Source organism: Sinohyriopsis cumingii, chromosome 17, assembly GCF_028554795.1.
Source record: "Sinohyriopsis cumingii isolate HCF-2022 chromosome 17, ASM2855479v2, whole genome shotgun sequence".
Taxonomy (NCBI): domain Eukaryota; kingdom Metazoa; phylum Mollusca; class Bivalvia; order Unionida; family Unionidae; genus Sinohyriopsis; species Sinohyriopsis cumingii.
Window position 1 is genome coordinate 11,696,882 of NC_142977.1, and position 17,328 is coordinate 11,714,209.

The following is a 17,328-nucleotide window of genomic DNA, read 5'->3' on the forward strand; positions in this document are numbered from 1 at the left end:
TATTAATTACATCAAGATGCTATGTAATGTATCCAAACCTTCCAAGTATGAATTACATCAAGATGCTATGTAATGTATCCAAACCTTCCAAGTATTAATTACATCAAGATGCTATGTAATGTATCCAAACCTTCCATGTCTTAATTACATCAAGATGCTATGTAATGTATCCAAACCTTCCATGTCTTAATTACATCAAGATGCTATGTAATGTATCCAAACATTCCAAGTATTAATTACATCAAGATGCTATGTAATGTATCCAAACCTTCCAAATATTAATTACATCAAGATGCTATGTAATGTATCCAAACCTTCCAAATATTAATTACATCAAGATGCTATGTAATGTATCCAAACCTTCCAAGTCTTTATTACAGCATGATGCTATGTAATGTATCCAAACCTTCCAAGTATTAATTACATCAAGATGCTATGTATCCAAACCTTCCAAGTATGAATTACATCAAGATGCTATGTAATGTATCCAAACCTTCCAAGTATTAATTACATCAAGATGCTATGTAATGTATCCAAACCTTCCAAGTATTAATTACATCAAGATGCTATGTAATGTATCCAAGCCTTCCAAGTATTAATTACATCAAGATGTTATGTAATGTATCCAAACCTTCCAAGTATTAATTACATCAAGATGTTATGTAATGTATCCAAACCTTCCAAGTATTAATTACATCAAGATGCTATGTAATGTATCCAAACCTTCCAAGTATTAATTACATCAAGATGCTATGTAATGTATCCAAACCTTCCAAGTATTAATTACATCAAGATGCTATGTAATGTATCCAAACCTTCCAAGTATTAATTACATCAAGATGCTATGTAATGTATCCAAACCTTCCAAATATTAATTACATCAAGATGCTATGTAATGTATCCAAACCTTCCAAGTCTTATTACAGCGTGATGTTATGTAATGTATCCAAACCTTCCAAGTCTTTATTACAGCATGATGCTATGTAATGTATCCAAACCTTCCAAGTATTAATTACATCAAGATGTTATGTAATGTATCCAAACCTTCCAAGTATTAATTACATCAAGATGTTATGTAATGTATCCAAACCTTCCAAGTATTAATTACATCAAGATGCTATGTAATGTATCCAAACCTTCCAAGTCTTATTACAGCATGATGCTATGTAATGTATCCAAACCTTCCAAGTATGAATTACATCAAGATGTTATGTAATGTATCCAAACCTTCCAAGTATTAATTACATCAAGATGCTATGTAATGTATCCAAACCTTCCAAGTCTTATTACATCATGTTTCAATGTAATGTATTTAAAATTCCAAGTCTTTATTATACCATGGTGCTATGTAATGTATCCATAAATTCCAAGTCTTAATAATCATGGTGCTTCGTAATGTATCCATAAATTCCAAGTCTTATTAATCATGGTTCTATCTAATGTATCCAAATAACAAGTATTGCCTAAAATTTAATCCACTTTGTGTACTTGAATGTCCAGACTACAGTGGGTGGGGTGGGGTGGGGATAAGAACATTAATTATGTTCTGATTATGTGGAAAATACAGGTTTCTGAAACTCAACTGAATTATTTTCATCTGTTTGTCCGTTTGGCTGATTTTTCAAGCAGAGTCAGGAGTCATCATGCAACCATGTTACATCCGATTCTGTGTTATGGTTAAATGCATTATAGCACGTTCCCCTGTACTTGTCATAATCTAGTACCAGAGGAGCAATATTTTTTTCTCCCTCTCCTGGAGTTCCTGAGAAGTGATCAAAAGGACTAAATTTTGTTTGAGAGTGAAATGTTTAAATAACTTTTGTATACAAGATTGTATGCAGTTACAGCACAATATATTAAACAGATTTTGATTTATAACTCATGGCTCATGGCTAAAAGTTGGAAGGGGGGGGATCAGAGGGGGACTGAGGGAACAAAATTCTAAAAATGACATTTTTTTCTGTTGAAGCATAATCTTAAGAGTAGTGGATTTTGTGATGGCTTGATATAAAGTTGATCTATCTCATCATTTGCAGTCAAGGGGTCAAGGGGTCAAGGTAAGTGGATCTGTTCTATTTTAAAGCCTATGTTTAATCTTGGAACCTGACCTTTATGACATTTTTTAGTAGGCATCAAAATCTAGGTACTAGTGCCTAGCTTGTACAGTGGTAAATTGCTTGCTTTGTACCTCTGTGGTCCTGAATTTAATCCTACTTCCAGCATGTGTAAGAGTTTATGGTTTTCTTCACTTTTGACCTTTGACCTTTAAGTCAACTTAGTACAGTACAAGATTTTAGACAGCTTGGTGCAAGTCATTAAGACAACTCTGTACAAATTATTAAGACAATTCTGTACAAGTTATTAAGACAACTCTGTACAAGTCATTAAGACAAGTCTGTGCAAGTCATTAAGACAACTCTGTACAAGTTATTAAGACAACTCTGTACAAGTCATTAAGACAACTCTACAAATTATTAAGACAACTTTGTACAAGTCAAGACAATTCTGTACAAGTTATTAAGACAATTCTACAATTTATAAAGACAACTCTACAAGTTCTTAAGACAACTCTGTACAAGTTCTTAAGACAACTCTGTACAAGTTAGTAAGACAACTGTACAAGCTATTAAGACAACTCTGTACGAGTTACTAAGACAACTCTGTACGAGTTATTAAGGCAACTCTATGAGTTATTAAGACAACTCTGTACGAGTTATTAAGACAACTCTGTACAAGTTCTTAAGACAACTCTGTACAAGTTCTTAAGACAACTCTGTACAAGTTAGTAAGACAACTGTACAAGCTATTAAGACAACTCTGTACGAGTTACTAAGACAACTCTGTACGAGTTATTAAGGCAACTCTGTATGAGTTATTAAGACAACTCTGTACGAGTTATTAAGACAACTCTACAAGTTCTTAAGACAACTCTACAAGTTCTTAAGACAACTCTGTTCAAGTTATTAAGACAACTCTGTACAAGTTATTAAGACAACTCTGTACAAGTTCTTAAGACAACTCTGTACAAGTTATTAAGACAACTCTGTACAAGTTATTAAGACTTATTATATAAATGACGTGATTTCGGTTTGAAGAAATGAAGTACGAGATGATATACTACTCACTCGTAATACTCCGCCGCTTTCTGCAGCGCATCCTTGACATCGGGTGCAAACTCCCCCGGGTCCTGGTTTCCACTCCTTCCTGTATGTTTGCCTTTGGCATGGTATACATTTCCTAGATTATACAGTGCTCTGGCTTCCCCAACCTGAAAGTCATAGTAGTTCATGTTTATCAAAAATGAATACATAATGTTTTCATGCAAATGGATTTTGATTTAATAAAGTTTATTATATAATTGTAGTTTTTGTCATCTGCTAACAATATCATAATACTATGATTTATTTCAGTCAAGTAGCTAACTTCTGGAGTATGGTAATTCTGTTATCACAGTTATGTGAAAAAGGGTTCTGTTCTCTTCTGTTCTTGCTGAAAGACCCACCCCCTTTTAAAACAAAAACTCACCCTGTCTCTCAACTCCCGTGAAATGTCCAAATGGCGCTGGCAGCATGCTATGGCTTCATCAAATTTTCCTAGAACTTTAAGCGTGTTCCCTAAATTTCCACTGGCTTTTGCCTCTCCGACACGGTCTCCTAATGTTCTGAATAAGACAAAATTTGGAAAATAATCTAATATCTAACCACAAAGAGCAATCTGTGACCACGACCTTTTGTGATGAGACCTTGATCTCTAACCTAGCTATTATGACCTTGATTTGTGACCTTTTTGGCATACTAAGACATGACCTTTAACATTTAGGGATAATGAACTCAAGGAACTGTCAGCATATGATAAGATTATGTGTAAAATTAGATAAAAATTTACATGTTAGCATGGACAATTCCTAACAGTGTTAACATAGTCCAACAGAACAGCCATTATACATCAACTTTCATGTCAAGGTTTTCGATTTGTTTTTATGAGGCCATTATGACTACATGGTCTTAAAATAATAAAAAGAGAACAAAATCCAACAAATTTTGTAAAATTCAACAAATAATTTATTTCTCTAAGACACAAAGTGCAAAATGTAACAAGAACTTAGAGAGAAAAAAAAATCACAAATAATCCGAAAACAAGTCCTGAACAAACTTTAGTCTAAAATGAACACAGTGCTGGAAATGTTGATGTGATTGTGGTGGCCCTTGTCATGGTGATGTGCCAACTATCTTTTGCTGAATCACAATAATACAATCCAAGAATATATCATTATCTGAATTTTTCTATAAATCTAAGTCTGTATTCCAAGAATGTTATTTTGAGCACTTTGTATTATCAGAGAAGAATCACCTGAATTAAAATAATTGGAATAAATAAATCCCTGCCCAAATAAAATGCTGGACACAACAATAATACAACTGATTCTGCTCAGATCTTAAAACATGAATAAATAATTTCTAGAGAAACAAAATTTTATAGTCCTCTACTTGACATCAGGCCACAATAAACATTTTCTAAAAAACAAACTATTACCTAAAGGGAAATTTCTTTCTGGAAGGTTCAAAATGTTTACAAGATAAAATCTTAGTTATTATCAGGTCTGTTTCCAAAAGTAAAATACAAAATGTAGTAAACCACAGGCAGACCTGGCATTTTCTTGAGAATTTCCAAAGTTCTTGACTCTGAGATAAACATGTTTACAAAACCAAAATCAATCATTCAGGTCAAGTAGAAAATGAACTTAATTTTGGACAAGGTCAAGACCAAAATTCAATTATTAGCACATAACAAAATTTTTAAAAAAGTAACAAACAATGCAAACTAAATATACATGATAAGGTTGTGATAACAAAAGTACAGAACTTTCAATATGTGCGTCACAAGTTAAATGTAACAAGTGATAATGTATACTGAATAGTCATGTTAAGCCCATGATCAGGAGATTTAGAAAATAAAAGCAAATGAAAAAATTTAAAGCAAAAACCAGAATGCAAATTTTCTGAGTGAGCTTGACTTTAAGATGAAACTAGCAAGCATACAAGTCACTGAATGAACAGACTGATTCATAATGATTTATTCCATCCACAAAGAAAACTTATCAGGGACTTGGGAAATATAAGCAAATGAAAAATCTGAACCAAGACCTTAATGTTAATCTTCTATGACTTGACCTTGACATCAAGGTTATAAGAATTACTTGACCTTGTCAAAGAATGAATAAAGATTCGTGCTATGAATCTTTGAACAGTGACCTTGAGATATTAAGAAAGAAAATTTAATAATTAAACGTTTTTGGACATTATAATATTTAACATGACCACTTTTCTTAACAGTATGTTTGGTTGCCTACCTAACTGGGTTTTCACATTGGGAAGAAATGGACACATGGCATCAATTTTTACTTGTTCTGGGCTCCCAGGCAATGCATTTTTCTACACCTACTATACAAAGTTCGAACTACACACTACAAGAAAAAATACCAAACCAAAATGTGCCCATATTAAGAAGAGTTGACTGAAAATTTCTTTTTCTTGATAATCTCTACGTATATTGGATTAGTTTTATCCGCAACGATCAGCAACATAATACAACAAGTTACTATTACTGTCTCTGCTTGATTATTATAGCTGGAGTCCAACTGTAAATGACACAGACCCTGATCTGCCATTATAAAATGCACTACCAGTTCAGGGTCTATGCTGTTTGTAAAACTGACCACTCCTAACAAACTGCATGGACCTCAGATGCATTATTCTGAATCTGCAGCTTGCGATTGGACTAGACTTGTAAGTTAGGACATATTGTATATTTTATTAAAATTAATGAAAACAAGTTCCAATAGTTATACTGCATTTTTCTTGACTGCTCCAGTGGCCTAGTGATTAGAGCATCTGCCTCGGATGCAGGTCATGGGTTCAAACCCTGGCCAAGTCATACCAAAGACAAAAATGGTACGAACAGCTCCCTCGCTTGGCGCTCAGCATTAAGAGGTTAGTCTTAGGACTATCAGCCTGGTGTCAGGGTAATGTGATTGGGTGTGACATCATGCTACATGTCTGCAGCATGATGCCCCAGTGCTAGACATCACTATAAACTGCCACACTGTAGACATCACAGCGACATGAAACATTGTCAAAGCTATGTTAACAATCTCAAATCTGTTTTTAGTGACAGCAACCCTGACCCTGAAGATTTCAGTCACTCCCCACAACCATCATCAAGATGGGTCAATATTACAAAGGAAGCCAAATACAAAAATGCATTTTGTAAATCGAAATTACTGTTCAAAATTAAAACTGATATAAAGGCAAAATGTAGTCTAAGCAACTGTAACTGTGAACTGGTAGCTGTACCTGGTGACATCAAAATCAATAAGGTTCTTCTTGGGGTTAAGGAATAAAAATGGACCAAATTTTATAGAAATTTGTTATGTAGAACTTTACTTATCATCTTGTAATCAAACTGTTGCAAAATTGATCTTTTAGCAACAATGACCTTGACCCTGGAGCTACTGACCCCCAAATCAACAGGTTTCCTACTTGGGCTGACCAGTGGAAAAATGATGTAAAGTGATAGACTTATAACTTTCTTGTAAAACAATTTAAAACCTAGGATATTTAGTAAGACGAATAAAAGTTCTATAAAGAACAGAATCTTAACTAATAAAAATGTGCACCTAATTTGTGAAAATGCTGATTAACTAAATAGTAACCCCCAAATTCACTTCAACAATGGTCTATAAATATTTTATTACATGACTTTGTGCACAATGTTAAAATTCAACTCTTTTCATAATGCACAAAGTAATTTTTCAGTTACATGATGTAACAAAAAATATATCATGAAGTGATACCAAAGCCTATGATGTTTCTTGCTAATGCAATATTACAAAATACTGCCCTTGATTTAAGGTTATATGATGCTTGGTAATGCAATATTACAAAATACTAGCCATGTTTTAAGGTTATATGATGAATTGTCCATCCAAGATGTACTTCTAGTAAGCCAAGGAAAATGCATTGTTGTGGATGCACAATTCATCACTGGGGCAACTACTGTCTTGCACTAAGGAAAAACAAAATATCTTGGATGAAAAAAATGGCAGAATCCAAGTAATTTTCTTCTGAGTGGCAGTGTGGCACAATCTTGTTGATCTACTAGTGGTTCAAACACATGCAAATTAATGTAATACTAAAGTGAGGATAATATGACATGGGCATTCCAAGGGTAATATGACTCGATATTACGTCCATGCAAATGGTAATCTGACATGATATTTTGCCCATGCAAAGGGGAATATGACACGATTTTATTGGCATTCCAAGGGTAATATGACATGATGTTATGGACATTCCAAGGGTAATATGACATGATGTTATAGGCATTCCAAGGGTAATATGACTTGATGTCATGGGCATTCCAAGGGTAATATGAGATGATGTTATAGGCATTCCAAGGGTAATATGACATAATGTTATGCCCATGCAAATGGTAATATGACACGATATTATGCCCATGCAAAGGGGATATGACATGTTATGAGCATGCAAAGCATATGACATGATGATATGGGCATGCAAAGGGTAATGCATGATGTTATGCTCATGCAAAGGGAATGTGACATGTATGTTATGAGCATGTAAAGCATATGGCATGATACTATGAGCATTCCAAGAATAATATGACATAATATTATGGGCATTCCAAGGGTAATATGCCATGCTGTTATGGGCATACCAAAAGTAATATGATATTATGGGCATTCCAAGGATAATGTGACATGATATCATGGACATTCAAAGGGTAATATGACATGATTTTATGGGCATTCCAAGGGTAATATGACATAATATTATGGGCATTCCAAGGGTAATATGGCATGCTGTTATGGACATACCAAGGGTAATATGACATGATATTATGGGCATTCCAAGGATAATATGACATGATAGCATGGACATTCCAAGGGTAATATGACATGATTTTATGGGCATTCCAAGCGTAATATGACATGTTATGGGAATTCCAAGGGTAATATGACACGACATAATGAGTATGCAAATGGTAATATTAAATGATTTTGTGGGTATTATTTTACAGTTACTGACCTTTGTTGAGGTAAATATGATGTTTTATTAACTGATTAAACCCTGGTGCTGAGTTTACATGGCAGGAGGTACTAGCCTACTGCTGAGCTCAGTAGCGCCAAGGTTATGTACGATACACTAAAGTGGGTGGTTTTATAGAAAGGTAGACAGATATAGTTCTACAATGATACCAAACATTCTGGAAGTTCTAGTTGCACTACAAAATACAGAGGGAAAAACCTAATTTTTTTACCCAATTTTTTTCCACCCAAAATTGGCTCGTGGTCGGAATCCGATTTTGTGTCCGGATTTTAGACTCTTTGGTCTCAGATGTAAGGCAGACCGGTCTGAAATGCACACAGAGAGATGAACCTTTGCAAAAAGCAGGATAAGAGGGGCATTTGGAATAAAGAGTGGTCTTGATATGAAAATGATAGGTCCATTAAGCAAAAAAAAAAAAAAAAAAAAAAAAAAAACTCCAACTTTTACCCATCTGTTCATGTGTGAGCAGAATAGTCAATGAAAATTGATGTTTCTAACACAACATGGCATTAGGTTAATGGAAAATCGTTTGGAAGTTGATGTATTAGGATGTATTCAGAAATAGCCCACAAAATGTGTTTCCTTCCCACATTTCAGGCGAAAAAGACAAAAACCTCGACGGGTTAATGAATTAACCAGTAATTCTAATACTGATTGGCACAAAGCAGAGGTTAATAGTTTGGGCTAACTGTTTCATAAAATTTTATATTCACCTCACCAAAGTTCTATAATATTTTTATTACATGATTTAAAACAGAATTTTGAAATTTTACTTCTTTCAGTATGGTGAAAATGTCATTCTGAACTGCACGTCAAAATGAAAACGTTATGTCAAGATGATGTAATATAATGAATCAATTACGAATAACATGGCATCATCTCAGCCAAAGAAAAAGCATCTCTCAAGGAAATTCGTTAATAATGAGACATGTGAGATTGAACTAAATAGTTTTTGTCTCTGATCTGTAAAGGATGTACACTCTACCTTTAACATCACCTGGCAGATCCAGAACCAATAACATGTTTGTTTTCAAATTCATTAGAAAACGGAAAAACCAAATCAGTAAAAAGATTGGCAAGACAAAGATGGTCCTTCTATGATTACCTTCTTTTTTTAAACAGCAAAACCAACCCCCTAAAAGTGTGATAATTACTGGAATTCATGAATCTGAACCCTAAGAAATATTGTGAAAAAGTTGCCATTAGCTTCTCATGGGTTGGTGGTTCTTATTGGGTTATTCCTGTGTTCTTTCTCCACCAGTTATACATACTCTCCGCCATATAAAGCCCATCCAATAAAATGCATTCCAAGACTGATACAGTAAGATAAATAAGTGCAACATCACATGACATTGTGTTATCCATTGAAAAAAATGTCACTTTATATACCTGTCAAGAATTTTAGAAAGGTAACCAGGTCACAAATTTAAGGTTACCAAAGATAATTTAATGCAGTTCAAAGATTACAAAATAATGGGTGGAATTTTCAGAAGTTGATCTGGTAGTTCCAGTTACATTACATGACATGACAATTTCAGAGACTACCCATTATGAGCTGAAATATTCCACATGAAAGTGACTTGATCTAACATCTCTAACTTACCTTTGCCAAGTGACTTGAGCTAGCATCTCTAACTTACCTTGCCAAGTGACTTGATCTAACATCTCTAACTTACCTTGCCAAGTGACTTGATCTAACATCTCTAACTTACCTTGCCAAGTGACTTGATCTAACATCTCTAACTTACCTTGCCAAGTGATTTGATCTAACATCTCTAACTTACCTTACCAAGTGACTTGATCTAACATCTCTAACTTACTTTGCCAAGTGACTTGATCTAACATCTCTAACTTACTTTGCCAAGTGACTTGATCTAGCATCTCTAACTTACCTTGCCAAGTGACTTGATCTAGCATCTCTAATTTACCTTGCCAAGTGACTTGATCTAACATCTCTAACTTACCTTGCCAAGTGACTTGATCTAACATCTCTAACTTACCTTGCCAGGTTCAGATCATGTTTATGGTATTCAAGCGCCTTCCCATATTCCTGAAGGTAAAAGTATGCATTTCCTAGTTGACTGTAGATTGCACTCAGGGTCTTTAGGTCATCGGTACCAGCTTGAACGGCAGCCTCAAAAAATTGAACACCTGTTCTACAATCACCTGATTTGCAGAGCCTCTCACCTTCAAGGGCTAGTTCCATGCATGTGCAGTCCATTGCCTGAAATAATATTGTATATTTGTTACATTTAAGCAGTTAAAGTTTCAAGACTCCATATCAGGTCTCCAAATTTGCCATGTTCCACTAGCCCCATACCAGATAAGAAAATTTACTGTTGGGCTTATAAAAATTTAATTATTTTGGTAGCCTTCCCGGTTTAGAAAAAAATTGGAAGCTTTCATCATATTTACAAGTGATAAGAAACTTACATGACAGAAAACAGATTTTCAATGTGTACAGGGTCACTCATAAAGTTCTTTTTATTTTAAAGATGGGCAAGTTATAATTAAGTATCCGCCAACATGAATTGGTTACATTCTTCATGCAGGGACAAGTTATTACTTAGAGGGACAAGTACATCATTTTGAGATCCTCCTGTTTATTAAAAACCTTATGTAAAATTAACACCCTACAATTAAAATACGTATTTTCTAAAGGACTGCCTACATGGAAGCTGATCACAGTCAAATGGATTGGGCTGTATACAGGTTGGACCTTTATATTATCAACCGCTTTTGTGCACAAAACTTCAGCTCACATCGAAGACAAAATTACCCAGAGCAAATCTGTCAATGATAAACCCAAATTTGATATATGTATGCCACCTGGAATAAATATATGTCATTTAAATTTAACATGATAGTAGATGAACCAAATTTATAGCCTTGGTTGAAAATAACACAACCCATCTGCCTAATTTACCCTGATATCATAAAATTTCCAAACCTTATATAAGCTTAATCAATCACAATACATGTTACTATTCAAACAACAATTCCGACATTTAAACTTTTCTATGGCGCTAAATAGCCTTAAACTGCTGGTGTGCCATAAAACCACAATCAATCAGTCAATCAACCAATCAATTCTGACTAACTGATTAAAGAAACTATCTTAAAGTTGTATGATTTCTGGCCAGTAAACTGTTAAATGATGCATGGCAAATGTATAATGTTTCAAAGGAGATGGTCAGAGCCTGCTTTGTCAAGTCCAAAGCACTGCTAGCAAATATGTAACCTTGACCACAAGGTCAAATATGTAACCTTCACCACAAGGTCAAGTGTGAACAAAATCCTTCAAGGGGTTTAGAATATAGAGCCATAGCACAAATTTGTTTCTAACTGTGACCTTTAAAAAGCCAAGAGTAAGCATGTTGCAAAATGAACTGTCTTAGTTTCATAATGGTACTATAAAGCAAAGAGTAAGCATGTTGCAAAATGAACTGTCTTAGTTTCATTATGGTACATAACAAGTATAAAAAAAAAAAAAAAAAAATGATTTTGGAAAAATAAGCAAATTAAAACTTCAACCAAAAACCTAACACGAATTTTCATTGTTTTAGGACCACAACCTTGACCACATGGTAAATGCAGCAAGCAATCAAGAATAAATTATTGTAGCTTCATAATGATTAATGCCAAGTACAGGGTGGATATATCAAGGGGTTTAAATTGTGCAAATGAAAAACATTAAATAAAGCCAACACATAACTGAGAAATATGCTTCCAAAGGAAATGCAACTTCTACATCTTGCTGTGCTTATTATGAGAATAAACAGTCTGCTCTCAAATTATATGTACTGGTATATTTAGAACTTTATTAATTTGGAAACCAAATTTTTACAGCAAACAATGATTTACTGAAAACAATGTATTATGTCATCAAAATATAGAGACACTGCAATCAAAATATCAAAGATGCTGGCTGTTGACCAAAATCTATTCAACTATAGGTCCATAAAGGAACTCTAAATTTCAGCTGGCAATTTTGTTAATATATACACATATATGGAATGATTAAACTGAAAAAGATCAAATTATGTTTTTAGTATTAAGGTTTCAAATTTGACAGGAATGCAAATTGCAAGTGTCTTTTCTTATAAGGAGTCAGTCACAAGTACATTTCCAAAACAATAGGAAGCCATGGAAATGACTCGATAACTAAACTTGCTAGGGTTGTAACCATGAAAATGACTCAGTAACTTGCCAGCGTAATAACAATCTGATTGCATCAGATATTGCACAGCAAAACAATATTAAACATATCACACTACTGACAAGATTTGGCTCAATAAAATTTAGACAAATTTATGCTACATGTACCTATTTTTTCTTGCGATTTTTGGGGTGCTTTTGGATCATAAGAAATGTGACAGTACATTTACCCTGCCTCATAGCAGCAGGCCAAGAAATCCGAGTAAGTACAATGCTTTTGGATCATAAGAAATGTGACAGTACATTTACCCTGCCTCATAGCAGCAGGCCAAGAAATCCGAGTCAGTACAATGCTTTTGGATCATAATAAATGTGACAATACATTTACCCTGCCTCATAGCAGCAGGCCAAGAAATCCAAGTCAGTACAATGCTTTTGGATCATAAGAAATGTGACAATACATTTACCCTGCCTCATAGCAGCAGGCCAAAAACTCTGAGTCAGTACAATGCTTTCTAATAAAATTTCTTCCAATGCTGTTAACTGCATATGTTATGAAAACAACTGTTTTATGGCTTCTCTAGTTTCTCCATCTTCATTCATATTTATTGTCATATCAGCATTATTTGCCCAACAATGATAGGGCTCCATGCCATAATGCTTTGAGCCAAAGTTAGTAAAACTCAATTTATTTCATTAAGTTAAATCAATTTTCTTCTATTAATAATGGCTGCCATATCTGATTTTGAATGGGTTTCATCAGAATAAATCTGAAAGGACTTCCACGATAATTTCTGTCAAATTAAGTTAAATTTTGCCAAGCCATCTGAAAACACTATTAAAGATTTGTCAAGTTTAATATTATATTTGAAATTATTTTCAGTACCTTATATACTCTCTTTTAAGTCCAGTCAAACTGCAAACAAAGATCCTTATCTGCACTACCAAAATGCACCTGCAATTCAGAGTCTGTGTTGTTGTTCTACTAAATAATCAAACTGCACAGACCCAGATCTGCCAACACATTATGCGACAGCAGATCAGGGTCTGAGCAGTTTGCAGCTGGATTTGTCTTATAAATGAATACATACATTAACAGCAGCCCTATCTGATGGAAAATTGGCATCAATTATGCACATTAAAAAGAATTAGACAAGGAAGTGTCAGATTTTATTGAGTGTTTTCTAAGAAGTTCATTCAAAGGATTGTCTTTCTTTAGTAACAGCAAAATATTTTATGCTTAATTGGCATCATTTGTATCGATCTAAACACCCTTAATACCATAATGCTATCTTTCAATTATTAACAAATTCGGAACAGCTTATTAAGTCAAGTACATTTTTTCGTTTCATTGCAATAGTGGTGACATCTGATAATGGAATACCATCATTGGTACAAACCTGAAAGCCTTTCTATGCCAGGAACTTTTCTAGCCATTTTGGTCATGGAATGCCATCACTGGTACAAACCTGAAGGCCCTTCTATGCCAGGAAATTTTCTAGCCATTTTGGTCATGGAATACCATCATTGGTACAAACCTGAAAGGACTTCTATGCCAGGAACTTTTCTAGCCATTTTGGTCATGGAATGCCATCATTCAAACAAACTTGAAAGCCCTTCTATGCCAGGAACTTTCTAGCCATTTTGGTCATGGAATACCATCAATGGCACAAACTTGAAAGCCCTTCTATGCCAGGAACTTTCTAGCCATTTTGGTCATGGAATACCATCACTGGTACAAACTGGAAAGGACTTCTATGCCAGGAACTTTCTAGCCATTTTGGTCATGGAATACCATCATTGGTACAAACCTGAAAGCCCATCTATGCCAGGAACTTTTCTAGCCATTTTGGTCATGGAATACCATCACTGGTACAAACCTGAAAGCCCATCTATGCCAGGAACTTTTCTAGCCATTTGGTCATGGAATACCATCATTGGTACAAACTTGATCAAATAGTGTTAAGCATTAAAGTAAAAGGTTCATCTATTTTTAGCATTGTGGCCATATTTGACTGTGGTTCAACATCACCAGGACAAATCTGAAAGGTCAAATTCTATTTTAGCCAGTTCTCTCAACTTGCAATCAGTACATTTGTTCTGCTTGCTGTTGTTTGTCAATTTCAAGTGGCAAAATAAATTATCTCTTCACATACTCAAATCAAAACAACATGATGTCCAGTAAATGTAATTGTTGTCTTTCTTTCTTTTACTCCAACAATTTAATTATTCCTTTTTATACTGACTGTTTCAATGTTTTATGAGGAGTATTGTCCCTTTTTTTTTCAAAGTGTTCATTCAATGCCATTTCTAGACCAGCCTGATCATCCTTTTGTTCTGCATGAATATTATGGGGCAGTTTAAACATCATGTCAAACCCAGTCACATTCTCCAGGCCGACCAGTTCTAACACTAACCACTTAATGTTGAGTGCCTAGCGAGGCAGCTGTTACTACCATTTTTATAAGCCTTTCGTATGACTTGGCCGGGTTTTGAACCTGCAACCTCCAGCATTAGAGGCGAAGACTCTAACTGAAAGGCTCCCTGTACCAGAATGCTCCATATAAAATCATACTGGTCAAATGGTTTTTAAGAAGTTGTAATTAGAATTTGTTGACAGATGACTGAAGATGAATGATACACAGTGGATAAAAGACTTGATCATATGGTTAGGTGATGGGGTTAAATGATACAACTGTGCCACAGTCTACGATACGATACATTACTAATATGTTGCATATCAACTTGATGCTCTCTTAATCTTTCGAAGGTCTGTCAGTGGTGAGGTGGTGCTGCTTTGTTTGTGTTGAGATCTTGGTTGAATTTCCAATATGCAGATACAGACTGGACATCTGTTCATAAAAGATTCTCAAACTTGACAAGAGGAAAAAAATACTTCCAGACAAAACTACCTGTTAGTTGTCAGTGATTTTAGTTAGGCCATTTTAGGCTGCTCTATTGGATCAGGTGCAGGACTCCTCTTGGTCACCTCACCCATGGTTTTGAACTGCATAAGTGCTTTAAAAATGTCTTATTTGATGTCTTCATGACACAAGAAATAGTGCAGTCTTCACAATTCAAGAAAAATCTTATCCCCAACAAACCCCAAATCTGGTTGTGAAGACGACTAGCAACCAAAGTATGTCACCATCCACTGCACTCATTTCTGTCAGTAAAAAGAAACTTATTCATGATACCTAACCCCCTTCTATAAATTAACATAGTAAATAAGCTACAGTTAGTTCTGATTGGTGGTCCCTGATTTACCCTGGACTTGAACAGACAATAACCACCAATCAGAACTAAATGCAACATATTTCACTACTAGTCCTACATGTAAGACATAGCACATTTTGATTTTGTTTAGGTGACGCCCACAACATAAATATTAGCATCAGGTCTTACAGGCAGGACTAATTTCACTACATGAAATACTTGAAGTGTAGCATTCGATTCAAACCAAATAGACAAGATACAAAGCAACAGAGAAGTTTCCCATAGAAGTGTTTTTTGAATGATCAGTCATGTATTTAAACCATGCATGAGGATCAAGTCTGGAATGGTTCCTTTATGTTCATATATCTTATAAATGGCTCAACATGCTGACATGGAAAAATAATTAGCATGGGGGGGGGGCAGTCTTCAAACTACTTGAATTAGTCACCTTGTGCACCTTGTGTTAATTTGTACAAGGCAAGTGGGTGTTGTCAATATTTTTTTGTTAACTGACAGAAATGAGTGCATATGCTGGTTGTGTTTCTGATGAATTCTCAACTTAAAGAATAAAAAGACAGTTCATAATCAACTACTAAAGATTAAAGTAACCTGTACAGAGTATTATCATTTTGTATCAACTCTTCACCTTTTGAATCGAAAGTGGAAAATTTATTAATGCACCAATATATTGATTATTTGTTCCACCCCTACTAGGCGAGCTAAAAAATTCAGAAAGTCTGGACAGGTTGAATATCATAGGCTCCTCTATTTTTACATGTCCGCCAGAGATGAGGGATGTCTCCTCTCCCTCCCATCACTCATTAGAAACTCACGCATACTGAAAATCATTACTAAATATTCAGGATCAGACATTTTTGCAGTTTTTCTTTCTTACACCTTGCTTTCAGTGTCGCATATTTCTGGGAAAGATTTACGGTGATCATGTGACTTCTGGCATGACGCTTTAATTGCTAATCCGACACACAATAAATTAAAAATAATTGTTGGATTTTACTACCACTCTATGTCACTAGTAACTTGTAAAGGATTAGTGAGGTTAAGGGATTATGGTTGGATTAGATGTTACCAAAGACATAAAACAGGTATGGTGTCAGTTTCATCTTAGTCTTCAGTGTTTGCCAATATCTAAATGTGCGAGATCTCCCGATGATAAATGATAAATTCTAAACAATTGAAATATCAAAAAAAAATTAACAATTGATGGAAACAGGAATTTGAGTGGTTTGAATCAATTTTAAAGAGAAATGAATATGCATTCTGCCATCCCTATAAAGACCATTTCAAGCAGAACTTTCCAAATTCAACCCAGATATGTAACACCAATCTTGAGAAGTTTTGGTAGACAGCGAATTCTTGGTGGATTTTCAGTACAGTTGTATTAACTTTGCCACATTCCAATGCAGACACTTAAAGTACATTTTGCATTCAAAGGAAAATTCAGCCTGACTTCAATACATCATCTCCTAGGCGTTAAGATCAATAATGACGAGGACTGCCACAAATCAGGCAATGATCTCCTAAGAGATGCTTAAGTGCTTGTGGCACATGAATGCAGTAAAGAAAGAATCCCAACAAGTTACGGTGACAGGACTAATGTGATCAGATGACGTGTGCATTTAAATGCTGGATATATGGAAATCAGTTCAATAGTTGTAATTTTTTTCCATCAGGTTGATGAAACTCCTTGACGTCAAAACTCCCTGAGGTCAAAACTCCTTACCAAATTTTGTAAATATGCTTATCTGTCCCAAGCTCACCTCTCAGTTCTTCTGTCTTATGTATCCTATTCAAATACATGTACACA

The 17,328-nt window shown here is 34.8% G+C and overlaps 1 protein-coding gene across 1 annotated transcript in view; it reads right to left on the reverse strand.

Annotated features, from left to right (window-relative positions):
* Positions 1-17,328, reverse strand: part of LOC149777747 (uncharacterized) — a 169,781-nt gene that overhangs the window by 86,321 nt on the left and 66,132 nt on the right. Inside the window, exons 3-5 of the mRNA XM_089938795.1 lie at positions 10,130-10,353; positions 3,526-3,661; positions 3,126-3,268 (exon numbers count right to left, since the gene is read on the reverse strand). Of these exons, the coding sequence (XP_089794921.1) occupies positions 3,126-3,268; positions 3,526-3,661; positions 10,130-10,350 (500 nt within the window). The 5' untranslated portion in view covers positions 10,351-10,353. The remainder of the gene's footprint in view (positions 1-3,125; positions 3,269-3,525; positions 3,662-10,129; positions 10,354-17,328) is intronic.